Raw genomic sequence first — 15,262 nt, 5'->3', positions numbered from 1 at the left:
ACAGAGACAAAGAAAATAAACATACTGCAATCTAAGTAAGACTTATTAACTTTAAAAAGTTAATAAAATTGCCAGTCAGTGATGTCCTTTTAAATGCCTTTCAAATTCGAATCAATATTTTCAGTATGAACTTACTACAATCTAAGTAAGACTTGACTCGATTGCACTGCTACTCCATATGCATGAACTGGTAGCAAAATCTTTTAATCTTTACGAAGATCTGCCTATATGTAGATAAGTAACTAGAAGAGAAAAGAAAAGAAAGTGTAATATATATATGTATGTATGTATGTACCGAGTTACCAAAGAGAAAGCAATGTGCATACACTGAAGCAAGCGATACTGCGAAAGCTCCACCTGCAAGCCTTGTTTGCGATTTTGAGTTAGGAGAAGATCAATTCAACTTGAGAGCAAATAACAATGTTACCAGGGGATGTCAAGTAAACGCTTCTTCTCACATGAGGAGACCAACAACTCTGCTCGTAATCAAAACCGTATAGAGATGCATCGAAGAATTTTCCGAGGAGTCTTTCGGATATTGATTTCGAAACCATCTGTGTACTCGGTGTACTCGGGCTGTTTAACGTCGAACTGCCCGGCTTTTTTTTTAACAAGTTGTGCTACATGTTTAATATAATGCTTTCTTTTTTAATTCACTTTCAAAACTTCTAGACAGCCTTGGCTTTATGAGACAAGCAAATCACGTACATGTTTCTCTTGTAGCTAATAACATTTGCTGAAATTATTGGCTGCAAACTTGTCTCTGTTAATACGGAAAAGAGGATTCCTTGTAACATTCAAGAACACAAACTTCATAGTTATAGTAACTGGACAAAGTCGATGACACTGTTATTCCGAATATTTATTCATATCACAAAGTTTTCAGGACTAAAACACTGGGAAACCATATTCGAGTTCTGTTTGATGTTACAATATGACCCTCACTTTTTCCCTCGCAGCTTCGTACCAAGTGCCCTCTCAAGTTTACCAATTATCTGCTGGTTAGGGATAGCTTTCCCGGATTCGTACTCTTGTATGATCTGAGGCTTTTCGTTGATCATCTGTAGGACGACAAGAAAGATTCAATTAAAGAACATTACAATAAATATGGAATGTGTAACACTCTTAGGGAATATGCATCAGCATACACATAGATGAAGAGAGAGACCTGAGCAAGTTGAGCCTGGGTGAGTTTCTTGTCCATTCGAGCCAGCATGATGGCTTTCTTCAGTTCTGTTGGCACTCGTTCATCTGTTCATTAGTTTAAACACCGATCGATATTTATAACGGCAACACCGATCAAAACCCAACGTGTATAAATGTTTAAAACTAGTGAAAACAATGGAACTTCAGGTCATGTCATAATAGCCAAACGTGTAAATGAAAAGCATCTCACTTGTTACGAACGAGATCACCAAAACACATAATCAGGTAATTCACAGAGTTCATGTAAATAAACTCATAAAAGCATAATTTAACTTTGAAAGCAATGGACACATTGAGCAAGTAATTTGACTTGCACATGATAAAAATACCATTCCAAGGAATGCAAGGATGTATGAACCTAGTCATTGCTACTGCAACAATAACAATCAACTCGAAAACCACCCCTTTATATCTCGATATTTCTTAACAAAGATTACATTGATGCATAAAGAACCCATTTTTAAACCTTTAAGATTAAAAAGTTCATAAAATTGCCAGTCAGTGAAGAAACATGCTTTAAATCAACAAACACTTGCCATACAAAAATTAAAATCCACCCCAACGGATAGATTCAAAAGGAACTTATTCTATTACTTATTCAAAAGAAAATCAAATATTCTCTTGTGAAAAAATTCCTTTATTATTCAGACGTAATTCAGCTATAATTTGATAAATAGGGGAGGAAAAAAAAGGAACGAAAGGGAATAAAGTATTCCTTACGAGCAAGATTTTCAGTTTCTTCATCAAGCTTCCTTGTATTCAAAGTGGTACCACTTGATGCTGCCTTGTTCGTCCCAGCATTCGCTGCAAATTCCCATCAACAAGAAAACAGATTTAAATTATCCTTTATCATCAACCAAAATTACCCTGATTGAGATAAAAAAAATATCTAATTATATTAGGTATTTATGTTTTTTTACAGAAGGGGTAAATATATTACATTTTTTAACGGATTCGATCTCGGCACCGGCTCGACGGGCGGCGTTGACGACTTTCTCATCCTTTTTGGTGGCGGCGCTGGGGGCTTTCTTCCGAATGACGACGGGCTCCCAGTCTTGAGTTAAAGGTCCGATTCCGGCCATTTCTGTAACCTCTTAATCCTTGATCGGACGAAAGGAAAGGAAAGGCAAATTGAAAGAAAGGAATCAAAAAAGAGAATTTTTTTTTTTTGGCTAGAAAAAGATTGCAACAAAATTATCTATAGGGGCTTCCTTTTTTTTATAGGTATTATTAATTTCTAAACAATAATTAAACATTATCCAATTATTAATTAATTTATTACTACTACTAGTCCCTGCTTTATCTATAGATGATAGATTTAAGGGTAAAAATTACGTATTTAACACTTAAATTATATATTTTAATCTATTTTAGTATTTAAATTATTAATTTTTAAAATTATATCTAATATTTAATTTTTGTTTCTTAGTACATCGTCGTTAAGTTTTTAACGTCACTACATTTTATGGGTAAGTTACATTATTCATCACTTAACTATTTTTTATTTTTATTTTGATAATAAAGTTTAAAAAATTTCAATTTAACTACTCAACTTTCAAATTATTCTTATTTTAATCACTCTAATTTATTTTATTAATAATTTGTGTGACATGACATTTATTATTAGTTTATTAATATATAATTAAAAATAAAAAATTAATTTAAAAGTTCGTGTGATTAAATTATGAGTAATTTAAAAGTTAAGTAATTAAATTAAAAAATTTAAACTTTAGTGAACAAAGTAAGAGTGAGATAGTTGAGTAATGAATGATACAACTTACCCATAGAAAATAAGTTACGTGCAAATCATGTGTTAAGTTTTTAACGACGATTTACTAAATTGAAACATTAAATATAGTTTTGAAATTAGAATATTAAAACATAATAAAACTGATAGTTTAGATATTAAGCGCGTAATTTATCCTAAATTTAATCTTTATACCTAATTTAATTATTTTTAATTCATGTACTTTTCGAATCTTCCATTGTTATCATCATCATATTCAATTCTTTTTAGGGTAAACTACACCAATATTCACTAATATTTGGGTATGTATTCGTTTTCACCATTGATATTTGAAAAGTCACAAATCGATCATTAACATTATTACAAAATGGTCACTAACATTATCGTTTATTATAAAATAATCATTTGATATTAACAGCCGTTAACAAATCGTTACTATAATAACAAAATACTGACGTGACACGTTAAACCAGTTGACTCAACATGTTTGACTCATCGTTTGATTCTTTTTATTTTTCTTCTTCTTCACCCATGACCATTTAGACAAAACCATACAAGAAAAAACACAGTAACAAATACGATAACATCAAAAGTAAAGACAAAACCATGGCGTCCATTTGTTGTCTTCTTATTTTTTTCATGTTTCAACTGCTCCTAGTCTTGCCTTAAAACCAGAAGTATAAACCCTAATTTATCTTTAAAAACTAAGCATTCCAAGTAGCTTATTATTATCATTTTTCACTTCTATGTTTTGCTCGCTACCATCGGAGCTCTGTGAGGAACCCCCTTTCTCCATTTCGCAGTCTAATGATTAACCGAAGTTGAAGGCGATGTCGACGGACTAAAGCTCCTCGGCTTTCCATGGCTGCTACTGCTGTTGTATGAATCCTTAGAGTTTAATGCCATACCCATGTGCAACTACCTCTTCTTCTTCCAGAAACTCTTTGATGTTCCAATAATCTGCACTCATACACTTAACAAAAAAAAACTAGTTCAAATTATGATCTTCATTTCCTCGGCTACCAAACAGAAACCGAGAAAATTATAAACAGGGGAATTGTACCTTGCAACCCAGAGAACAGAACCGAAAGGAGTCCACGTGGCTACAATCACAGACCTCGCACGTATTGGTCACTCCTTTTCCGAGCCTCGGTTGTGGCCTCTCATTCAAAAAGACGATGATCCTTATGATAAGCTAAGCAGAGAGAGCAAAGGGTGCCGTTCATGCAATCTAAGCAGAATATATTGCACTTACTATTGTGAAAATCAACATGAACAAAGAATGTTCTCTCAACAAAGATTTCAACCATGGTGTTCACATGTTGTCTTCTTCATCAGGACCACCGACTCCTTATCAAACGAAAATCAAAGCCATTAAACACCATTCCAACGAGGAAAAATGGATTTTTTTTTTAAGAATGTGAAATTACCATAATTCTTTTGCTCTTGGGCTTGATTTCACGGATAATGGTTAATGGGGGAGGAGGAAGAAGAGTCAAACAGTCGGTCAAACATGTCGAGTTAGCTGGTTTAACGTGTCACGTCAGTATTTCGTTAATGTAGTAACGATTTGTCAACGGCCATTAACGATGAGTGATCATTTTGTAACAAACGATAACGTTAGTGACCATTTTGTAACAAAGGATAACATTAGTGACCGATTTTTAACTTTTCAAATATTAGTGGTGAAAACGAAAACTTACACAAACATTAGTGCCCATTGGCTTAGTTTACCCTACTTTTTACCATTCAATAACAATTGTAATAAGAAAAATTAAAATATACATCATATGTCATACATTGGCAAAAATCGAGAGATAATGGTGTGGAGAAAAAAAATTCCTGAGATAATGTTGTTGGAGAATTATTTGCTGAGATAGGGCGTTTGCTACAGTTCGAACGTTGGTCGCCAAATGGTCCGGGCGATAAAGGAGGTCGCCAAGCCATCCTTGCGACCTGTGCATGCACCATGGCTGTAAGTCGCCATGCACGCAACTACCTGCATATTCATGCTTGAATCTTTAGAATTTAAACATCTTTAATATAATATTCATGCCATGGCTTCCACGTGCATGGCTTATTATTTTATTAGATTTGTTTTTTATAGTGTTATTTTTATTATTAAATGATATATGTTTTTATTTTATTATTATATTAACATTAATATTTTTTATAGTATTGATATATGTTTTTTTACTTTTTAAAATTTTTGAATTATTTAATCAGATTTGTTTTATATAATATTATTTTTATTATTAAATGATTAATTTTTATTATCTAATGATTTAAAAAATAGCCTATTAATATTATTATGTGATATTAATCTTAGATTGACTACCAAAACTGTGATGGTTTGTATAAAATAAGATTGCCTATTAGATTGGGCAAAATTCTTGAGATAATGATGTGAAAAAAAAATTCTTGAAATAATGTTGTTGAAGAATTAATTGCTGAGATATGGCAATGGTATGTTGAGGGTAATGAAAGGGGTAGAGGATGGTGGTATCTACCATGATGGTGGTTACATATTTATTTTTTATAAGAAGAAATTGATTGGAGGGAGAATGTTTAGATTTAGTGTTTAGGGTTTAGATTTTTGGTTTTAGGGTTTTCAATAACAACCAAAAAATTTTAGGGTTTAAGGTTTAAGATTTAGGGTTTGCAAAATCAATAGTTACTGATATTATTGTTGTATATTGATTTTGGAAGCTTAAACCCTAAAATATTTTGGTTATTGTTGAAAACCTTTATAAGTTCATGATATGTTGAGGGCAATGAAGGGGGTAGAGGATGGTGATATCTACCATGATGGTGGTTACATATTTGGTTTTTATAAGAAGAAATTGATTGGAGGGAGAATGGTTAGGATTTAGTGTTTAGGGTTTAGGGTTTAGCATTTAGAGTTTTCAACAATAACCAAAATATTTTAGGGTTTAGGGTTTAAGGTTTACAAATCATAGTTCCTTATATTATTTGTTGTATATTGATTTTGGAACCTTAAACCCTAAAATTTTGATTATTGCTGAAAATCTTTATAAATTCATGATATGTTGAGGGCAATGAAGGGGGTAGAGGATGGTGATATCTACCATGATGGTGGTTACATATTTGTTTTTTATAAGAAGAAATTGATTGGAGGGAGAATGGTTAGGGTTTAGTGTTTAAGGTTTAGGGTTTTTAGCAATAACCAAAATATTTTTAAGATTTAGGGTTTAAAGTTTAGGGTTTAGGGTTTAAGGTTTAAGGTTCACAAAATCAATAGTTACTTATATTATTTGTTGTATATTGATTTTGTGAACCCTAAACCCTAAAATATTTTAGTTATTGCTAAAAACCCTAAATTCTAATCATTCTCCCTCCAATCAATTTCTTCTTATAAAAAACAAATTTGTAACCACCATCATGATAGATATCACCATCCTCTACCCCTTTCATTGCCCTCAACATACCATTGCCCTATCTCAGCAATTAATTCTTCAATAGCACTATCTCAAGATTTTTTTTTTCCACATCATTATCTCAAGAATTTTGCCCAATCTAATAGGCAATCTTATTTTATACAAACCATCACAGTTTTGGTTGTCAATCTAAGATTAATATCACATAATAATATATTAATAGGCTATTTTTTAAATCATTAGATAATAAAAGTTAATCATTTAATAATAAAATAATATTATATAAAACAAATCTGATTAAATAATTCAAAAATTTTAAAAAGTAAAAAACATATATCAATACTATAAAAAATATTAATGTTAATATAATAAAATAAAAACATATATCATTTAATAATAAAAATAATACTATATAAAACAAATCTAATAAAATAATAAGCCATGCACATAGCATGAATATTATATTAAAGATGTTGAAATTCTAAAGATTCAAGCATGAATATGCAGGTAGTTGGCGTGCATGGCGACCTACAACCATGGCGCATGCACAAGTCGCAGGGATGGCTTGGCGACCTCCTTCATCGCCCGGACCACTTGGCGACCAACGTTCAAACTGTAGCAAACGTCCTATCTCAACAAATAATTCTCCAACAACATTATCTTAGGAATTTTTTTTCTCCACACCATTATCTCACGATTTTTGCCGTCATACATTCATAAGAAGCACATATTTTTTACAAAATTATCAGACCAACTTTAAAATAGTAATGTAATGAAACATTTAACAAAAAACGTTAAACATTTAAATTAAAAAATATATAATTTGACATTTATCAGCTAAATATATAATTTGAAATTTATCAGCTAAATTTACAACTATAAATATATAATTAAAAAATATATAATTTGACATTTATCAGCTAAATATAATAACATCTAAATCAAAATTTTGAACTTTAAAAATAAGGGGATTAAGAATGATTAAACCAGAATATCTAAACCAACAAGTGCAAAGATTAACAGAAGGCTTAATATGTCTAAATTAATCCAAGTTTTTGCAGAACGGTTAACACCTCCATTCAAATAAACTACGAAACAATTCAACACACACTTGCACTAGCTAGCTATAATGTTCATTGATTTTCAACACATTTCTTCTACTTGAGATTGCGAGCGTCCACACCCAGATTTTCGAGAACTCGTACTCTTGATCTTGTTATCGTCCGCTTTAGGTTGTGTTGTTTCCCTCTGAAGAATTCTTCTGTTGACAATGTTATGGTTGTTATTAGTGAAGAACAAAGGGAACTTGCAGTTTCAGTATTGTAGATTGGTGGTTACCTGTGACAAGTCCTCCGATGAATGGCTCCGAGTTTTACTCTTTATTATGGTCGATGGAAGATGGTCAATATCCCAATTAAGAACCTTACAAATAGCCTGCCCGAAAGCTCTATGAGCTCGTTTCCTTTTTGTCTTTGATATCGCGGTCGAATGCTGAACGAGCCCCGCGCAGTCTTTGAAAGTCCTCCAAGCTTTCTTCCCAATCCCACGACAGACCAAACAAAAGAAATCCCCATCTCTACAGTGAGTCTCGTAATAACTTCGGAGTCTATTGTTCTCTGTGAAAAGCCTCAGAAAGAAACTGAACTCCTCACCATCTTTAGACCCATCTTCATCCATTAAATCATCTTCATTATCATCTTCATCATCATCTTCATCACTGTCTGATTCAGCTGTTGCAGACAAGAATTGTGTGCAAGCTTCAAAGACATTCTGCTGGAACTGCACCATGTCAATTCGTATCTGTTCTTCGGCAGAAACCACGAGTGTGAAGGAAGCACTGCAAGGCTTAAAGCTGGGCCATTCCAGAGCTGTTGAAGTGGACTCATTAACAGGTTCTATGCAGGGCCATTCACCGGCAGTGATCGGAGACGAGTCTAATCCCTGCATCATACACATTCCAAAACAGATAAAGGTTTTGAATTTTGATGGTACCAAAATCGATAGACTTTTTCCAGTTTAACATTCAAAAGAAAGGGTGCAAGTGAGGGAATCTGAAAGAGGTACTTGCTGAGGCCACTCGATAATGCTTTGTAAGAACTGTTGAGTAGCTGAGGTAGGATTAGGTAACTTAGTCTCGAACTTACCCGGGCTTTTATCTGTAGAACATCTTAAGTATCATTTTTAATTTTCTTTCACCAAAAAACAACGAGTTTTTATATGCTTGTGGATCATGGAGAAGCTTTATTATAGCTCCTTGTGGTATGATGGTAAAGGATGTGTGGGTGATTTATATCGCATGGATACAGTGCAAGAAAAAGAAATTATCTCACCAGATCATTAGGTGCTCCTTTGTTTGGTTTTGGTTTACCATCCGAAATCCCTAGACTTTCTACATTTTCATCGGCATCATCCCCCTTCAAGGAATTCTGCAAAATTTACATAAGCAATAGATAATTCCATATTTAGCTCAGATTCCATTAGTGCACACATGAATTAAGTGAAAAATACTACACTCGCGTTACTTGTGTTACAAGTCTTCAATTTAACATTACTTTTGACCGATAATAGAAACCTCTCTTTCAATTGATTCACTACAATCAGCATTTGCAGATTCTAAATAACCCAAAGCAACATTCAAATCATCCCCCCTAAACGGGCAAAATTAACATAAGCCAACCGTTGAGCTTGGAAACCAAAATTAGCTAGTGCGGACAATGTCGGGATAAGAAACATTTGAAAAAACCACAACACGAGATAAAAAAAAAAAGAAAAAGAAAAAGAAAAAAAAACATGCACCGATTTGAATCAATAAGGTTTAGTATTTTATGGAAAAGGCTTGGTTTCAAAATATTGTAGGAGAAAACTAGGCTTTTCACAACCATTGGCAAAATCCTTAAAACACCTATTGACATTCTTTATGTAAACACGTCATGAGATTATATACTCATAATGTTAAAAAGCATCGTTAGAGTGCTCTTAGGAATGAAATAAAGATGATGATATCGAAAATACCAGCAAAGGGATATTGGTAAGGGGTAACTTTAATGTTTCGGTAATTTTTTAACTAATTTTCATAATACCAAAAGTTTGCATCTCTGACATGTATAATTATAATGCTCAGTTGCATATCGATGGTTACCTGTGACGAGTCCTCCAATGAATGGCTCTGAAGCTCACTCTTTAACATGATCGATGGAAGATGGTCAATATCCCAATTAAGAACTTTACAGATAACCTGCCCAAAAGCTCTATGAGCTCGTTTCCTTTTTGTCTTTGATATAGCAGTCGAATGCTGAATAAGCCCCACACAGTCTTTAAAAGTCCTCCAAGCTTTTTCCCTCATCCCACGACAGACCAAACAAAAGAAATCCCCATTTCTACAGTGAGTCTCGTAATAACTGCGGAGTCCATCGTTCTCTGTGAAAAGCCTCAGAAAGAAACTGAACCCCTCACTATCTTTAGACTCATCTTCATCCATCAAATCATTTTCATTTCCATCTTCATCAAATTCATTATAGTCTTCGCCACTGTCTGATTCAGCTGTTGTAGATAAGAATTGTGTGCAAGCTTCAAAGACATTCTGCTGGAACTTCACCATGTCGATTCGTATCTGTTCTTCAGCAGAAACCACGTGTGTGACAGGAGCAGTGAAAGTCTTAAAGCTGGGCCATTCCAGAGTTGTTGAAGTGGACTCATTAACAGGTTCAATGCAGGGCCATTCACCGGTAGTGATCTGAGACGAGTCTAATCCCTGCATCATACATATTCCATAACGGGTAAAGATTTTGATGGTACCAAAATCGATAACCAACTTTGTCCAGTTTAAAATTCGAAAGGAAGGGTGCAAGTGAGGGGATCTCAAAGAAGCACTTGCAGAAGCAACAACTTGGATTAATGATTTGTACGAATTGTTGTGCAGCAGAGAAACAATTAGGGGACCTAAATACTATCATATCCCCTTTTTCACCTAATTACAATGAGTTTCTATACTTGTGGATCATGGAGAAGCATTTTCATAACTCATTGTAGCATGCAATGAAGAACAAGGTTGAGATTGCTGGAATAGTAATTTTGGTTGATTTATGTGATGTGCATACATACACTACTAGAAAATAGTTATCTCACCATATCATTAACTGCTTTATTTGGCTCAGCATCTAAAATCTCAAGGCTTTCAACATTTTTATTGGCATCATCCCCCTCTAAAGAATTCTGCAACTCAAAAGAACAAGAATAAAATTCCTTGTTTAGCCAAGATTCGACAAATGATAAAGCGAATAATCCTACACTCACGTTACTCGTTACTCACCTCAAAGATCATCAGTTCACCATTTCTCTGACCAATACCAGAAACCTCTCTTTCAACTGATTTATTCCCATCATCATTTGCAGACTCCACATTACCCGAAACTACATTCAAATCGTTCTGCTTATCCTGCAAAATTTGACATAAGCCAACCTATGAACTTGAAAAACCAAATTTAATTAATGCAAGAGCAATGTCAGAATAAGAAACATTTGAAAAGCCACAACAATGTGACAAAAATCAAACAAAACATGCTCTGACTGAAATGAATAAATGAGGTTGGCTTTAGTACTTTAAGGAAAAGGCTTAGTTTCAAAATATTCTAAGAGAAACTCTAGGCTTTTCACCAGCTATTCACGTATCCTCAAATCATCTATTGACCTTTCTTCAAATTAGCCATGAGATTAAACACTTATAGAATGTTAAGAAGCATCATAATAGTGCCCTTAGGAACGAAATGAAGGTGATGTTATCGAGTATACCAACAAAGGATATTGATAAGTGGAAAAGTTAGTATATCGGTAATTTGGTAACTAATTTTTACAAATAACAAAAGTTTGCATATCTGACATACATGATTATACTGTTCAGTTGTCCATAAAATGGCAACCATACACCGACAATGCTGTAACAACCATTATTATGATTTTTATTAAGAAAAAAGGGCTATCTAGTCGATATCCTTTAAAATCAGAATCCTCATACTTTTCATTTAATTAGTAAAAAATCAAATATTGTTCAATTTTAAAACTAAAAGATAGAAAATTTCACAACTAAATGTCACCCAGTTAGTATTATTTCACATCAAACAACAATCACTCCGATCACAACAATGCAAAAAGTCGATAAAAATACTAGCAGAAAAAGTCTACAGATAATCTCTTACCAGAGAGTTAGACATTTCTTTCTGGGCTTCGCCAACTGAATTTCCGGTTTCAAGATTGTCCACATTTTTATTGGAATCATCTCCATTTAAAGTGTTCTGCACTTAACACGATTATAATAGATTCCCGTATTTGAATTCAATTCAATTTCTAAATTCATATTACAGAAAATTCCTCATTAATCAAGCATGACCACAATCCAACACTAACCCTTTTAACCCTGCAAACTTTACCATTGGCAGCAGTTCACACCGGGAATGGTTATTCTCTGTCAATTCTACTACTAATTATTCAATTCAAATCATCTATACCATGGAAATATAGAGAGTTCACATGTATCCTACACTCATACAGCTCCATGATTGAGACAATTAGCATGCAATTAAACACAAAAAACAAGATGAAGTAAACATAATAAATATTACCTGGGATTCCCCTGAATTTTCCAAACGACGACTCAATGGCTCCCCCTTCAACAAAATCACAGGCAACCTATCACAGTCCCAACCAAGAACTTTACAAACAACCAATCCAAAAGCTCTATGTCCTGTCTTACACTTTGTTTTCGAAATCGACATACAATGATGTACAAGTCCAACACAATCATTGAATTTCTTACCTAAATTCTCACCAATGCCACCACAAACCAAGCAAAAGAACTCACCTTTCTCATGATTCTCCTCATAATAACCCCTCAACTCACTGTTATTCACAAAAACACTCAACAAAAACACGTCAAACTCACTCTTTTCTTCTTCATCATCAACATCATCACCGTCACTGTTCTCTTCATCATGAACCCTTTTATTAAAGAACTCTTTGCAGCCTTCAACGACCTTGTTCTGCATTTGCATGGAGGCAAACCTGGCCTGGTCTTCAACTGAAACAGGCCTGACCGTGGTGGGGTCAGGTTTAGACTTGGGTTTTGGCCATCCAGGAGAAGAAGGTGATGATGGTTTCATAAGGGCTGACCAGTCGAGTCCCGGGTCGGGTTCGGGGGATGGGTCGGATCCTAAAGGAGCAAACTTTCTTCTGTTGGTGGGGTTTTGGGTTGAAGGTCTGGGTCTTTTCTGGGGGGTTTGATTAGTGCTCTGAGGGGGTCCTTGGTGCCAGAGATAGTGCAAGTAGATCACTTCGTCTCTTAGCCTTTTCTCGTCATATGGATTCATTAAGACGAGTATAATATTTCGGGTTTTCCTTTGTTTATTGGAACTTTTTATAGGAATTTCCTCCACTTGGAATCACTTCGAATAAAATTCTGGCTGGAGGGCGAGCAAAGGGTAAAACATGGAAATAGGAGAAATCTGAAAGAAGTAAAAATAAGAAGATTAAACTACGTATTTAGTATTTAAATTAATAATTTTAATTTATTTTAATATTTAAACTTTTAATATTTTCAAAATCATATATAATGTTTAGTTTTTATTTTAATTTAGTACGTTGTCGTTAAAAATTTAACACGTTGAGTAACGAAATTATTAGTTTTGATCCGTTTTAGCATTTAAACTTTCAATTTTTTCAAAATTTAACGTTAAATTTTGAACGAGATATTAAAATGAAACCAAAACTAAAGTTTTTAACAACGGGATACTAAAATAAAATAAAAACTAAACTTTAGATATAATTTTAAAAAAATAAAAATTTAAGTATTTTTTATTAATCTGAAGTAAATACAAGATATTATCTGTTCGAATATAACTCTGAACCTCTTAACATTAAACGTACACACCCATGACGTTCTCAATACTCGAACTCAATTTTCAAGGAACCGTTCCTTTACCAAGGAGACCACTCAATTAATGCAAAGTATTTAAATGGTCAGAATTTAGATAAACTACTTAAATGATTATTTATATTTGAGTAAAAACAATTTTCATTAATATTTTAAAATTAATAATTTTTTTATTAATTTAACTTAAATATAAGAGAATATTTGTTATGATATTTTTAATATTCAAATCCAGAATTTTAAATAATAATAATAATTTTATTACTAAGATTAATCGATTTATAACATTAATCGACTAACCTGTCAGGCTTTTGTCACGCACAACATTCTTCCACAGTGAAGAGCGAAACCACCACAAAATGGCGGGAGCCCATTAAGCCTCTTCGGTTCTTCCCCATAAAATCCCCTCTCTTTTCCATGCTTAACCTTTCCTTAATCCTTACAACACTCGATAAACCCAGAATTCCTCTTCTGTTTTCCCGCTTCCCCAATCCGGAATCCCTCCAAAGCCCCGATCTTTCATCTCACTTTTCTTTCCACTGTTGGAAAAAGCGAAATATGTCCACCAAAATCGTAGCTGAGTATGCCAAATCCGGAAGGTCCTCTTGCAAGAAATGTGGCAACGCCATAACTGCTCAGGCCCTGAGGTTGGGCCTTGTTTCCAGAGATGCTAGAGGCTTTGACATGACCAAATGGCATCACTTGGATTGCTTCGCTGGAAAGATTGATTCCGTTGATGGAATAAAAGGCTTTGACACTCTCAAGGTTGAACCTTTTTATCCTTTTACCTTGCATATATATATATATATATATATATATATATATATAAACTGTGTTTTGGTTAAAGTGATTTTTGTTGTTGGTGATAGGGTGTTGACCAGGAAGCTTTAAAGAATTTGGCTGATGGTTCTATTAAGTCGACCAAGCAGGTACTTTAATAAGTTTCAGAGTTTTGATTGTAAATATGAACTGAGATTATCTCTTTCCGGTTGATTTTAGAGTTAGTTGAGTGTGATTTGGTTTATGCTTATGCTGCAGATGAGACAAAATTGATAAAGTATTACTCGAATTGTGTCCAAGAGGATTCTAGTTTTGTTTGATTCTTTTCCCGGTGCAGCATATTGTCTAATAAAATCGGCATGAGCTAGAGTTAAGAACAAGTTTGAAAAGGGAACATTCTGTTGGAATCCCCCTGAATGGAGCATTCTAGAACCTTTACTAGAATTGTATGGAATGTAATTTGTAGTCATACACAGTTCCTGTGTTTTGCCTTTACATGGTTTTTGCATGGATTGGGTTGCTGATAAAATGTTTCTACGTTGTCGTCAGTTGGTAATGTGTTTACGATTTTCTGTTATCCTTCTTTCCTTTTTTTGTTTTCATGAAGAAGAGATGCTTTAGGTGTATTTTGAGAGTTGGGGACCCCCCTAAAATTAAACTTATGGTTTTCCACTTTCAGCTTTGTTAGTGTATTGATTTCATTTATCTATCTCTTTAACAATTCCAGGGAAAAGATGATGAAAGGGAAAGAAAAGAAGAAGAAGAAATTGAATCAGATTAAAGCATTTCAAAGAAAATTAAGGTACGCGAGTATCGCTTTCTTGCATGATATAAAACCTTCAGAAAGAAAAGAAGAAAAGGAAAATCACCTTTCTATTTTTAGCTTTGCATTGCTCATATTATAATTTATCTATCACATTTTATGCGATATCCTGCTCCTCATACAAAGAACATGTTGAAAATTCAATATTAGCCTATATGTTCACACCTAAATTAATTTGATGTCATTGCTTACATCAATTTAGTTTTGATGTCATTGCTTACATCAATTTAGTTAGGTGAAAATTAAGTATTTTTCTCATGTTTTAATTTCAATGGTTTAGATTATTTAGTGTTTATTTTAATGAGTGGTTTAGATTGTTTCTTGTAACCTATAAATACCCTACTTGTATTTGAGTTTTATCATCCAACAATCAAAGCTTAATTATAAGC

At 33.5% G+C, this 15,262-nt stretch overlaps 3 protein-coding genes across 4 annotated transcripts; 1 reads left to right on the top strand and 2 right to left on the bottom strand.

Moving 5' to 3' along the window:
* Positions 1-844: 844 nt before the first annotated feature.
* On the bottom strand, positions 845-2,393 carry LOC120159106 (multiprotein-bridging factor 1a-like). Its single transcript, XM_039169772.1, has 4 exons — positions 2,147-2,393; positions 1,927-2,010; positions 1,169-1,251; positions 845-1,061 (listed from the first exon to the last, which is right to left on the bottom strand). Exons 1-4 carry the CDS (start codon positions 2,286-2,288, stop codon positions 942-944), a joined length of 429 nt encoding a protein of 142 aa, XP_039025703.1. The 5' UTR covers positions 2,289-2,393; the 3' UTR covers positions 845-941.
* A 5,005-nt stretch (positions 2,394-7,398) lies between these two features.
* Positions 7,399-12,765, bottom strand: LOC120159073. 2 transcript variants are annotated; one of them, XM_039169741.1, is made up of 8 exons: positions 11,967-12,765; positions 11,544-11,639; positions 10,661-10,786; positions 10,477-10,563; positions 9,491-10,102; positions 8,682-8,777; positions 7,690-8,292; positions 7,399-7,609 (listed from the first exon to the last, which is right to left on the bottom strand). In XM_039169741.1, exons 1-8 carry the CDS (start codon positions 12,708-12,710, stop codon positions 7,580-7,582), a joined length of 2,394 nt encoding a protein of 797 aa, XP_039025672.1. In that variant the 5' UTR covers positions 12,711-12,765; the 3' UTR covers positions 7,399-7,579. The 2 variants fall into 2 exon arrangements, with proteins under 2 accessions (XP_039025672.1, XP_039025671.1); XM_039169740.1 differs by having other exon boundaries at positions 7,399-7,612; positions 11,967-12,764.
* An 898-nt stretch (positions 12,766-13,663) lies between these two features.
* Positions 13,664-14,341, top strand: LOC120159119 (polynucleotide 3'-phosphatase ZDP-like). The gene is made up of 3 exons (XM_039169781.1): positions 13,664-14,035; positions 14,140-14,199; positions 14,309-14,341. Exons 1-3 carry the CDS (start codon positions 13,688-13,690, stop codon positions 14,321-14,323), a joined length of 423 nt encoding a protein of 140 aa, XP_039025712.1. The 5' UTR covers positions 13,664-13,687; the 3' UTR covers positions 14,324-14,341.
* The last annotated feature ends 921 nt before the right edge of the window (positions 14,342-15,262 follow it).

This window comes from Hibiscus syriacus, unplaced genomic scaffold, assembly GCF_006381635.1.
Source record: "Hibiscus syriacus cultivar Baekdansim isolate YM2019G1 unplaced genomic scaffold, ASM638163v2 tig00111342_pilon, whole genome shotgun sequence".
Taxonomy (NCBI): Eukaryota; Viridiplantae; Streptophyta; class Magnoliopsida; order Malvales; family Malvaceae; genus Hibiscus; species Hibiscus syriacus.
Note: the sequence above shows the minus strand (reverse complement) of the source record. Positions and strands in the feature narration are given on the sequence as shown.

Excerpts from the sequence above, each read along its gene's own strand:
- LOC120159106 (XM_039169772.1), bottom strand. The coding sequence starts at position 2,288 with ATGGCCGGAATCGGACCTTTAACTCAAGACTGGGAGCCCGTCGTCATT. Across the intron at positions 2,011-2,146 it reads GATCGAATCCGTTAAAAAAT|CGAATGCTGGGACGAACAAG; the intron begins GTAATATATTTA and ends GGGAATTTGCAG. Across the intron at positions 1,062-1,168 it reads CCCAGGCTCAACTTGCTCAG|ATGATCAACGAAAAGCCTCA; the intron begins GTCTCTCTCTTC and ends GTCGTCCTACAG.
- LOC120159073 (XM_039169740.1), bottom strand. The coding sequence starts at position 12,710 with ATGAATCCATATGACGAGAAAAGGCTAAGAGACGAAGTGATCTACTTG. Across the intron at positions 10,103-10,476 it reads ATAAAGCAGTTAATGATATG|GGATTAGACTCGTCTCAGAT; the intron begins GTGAGATAACTA and ends TGTATGATGCAG. Across the intron at positions 8,778-9,490 it reads CATTGGAGGACTCGTCACAG|AATTCCTTGAAGGGGGATGA; the intron begins GTAACCATCGAT and ends TAAATTTTGCAG.
- LOC120159119 (XM_039169781.1), top strand. The coding sequence starts at position 13,688 with ATGCTTAACCTTTCCTTAATCCTTACAACACTCGATAAACCCAGAATT. Across the intron at positions 14,036-14,139 it reads AAGGCTTTGACACTCTCAAG|GGTGTTGACCAGGAAGCTTT; the intron begins GTTGAACCTTTT and ends TGTTGGTGATAG.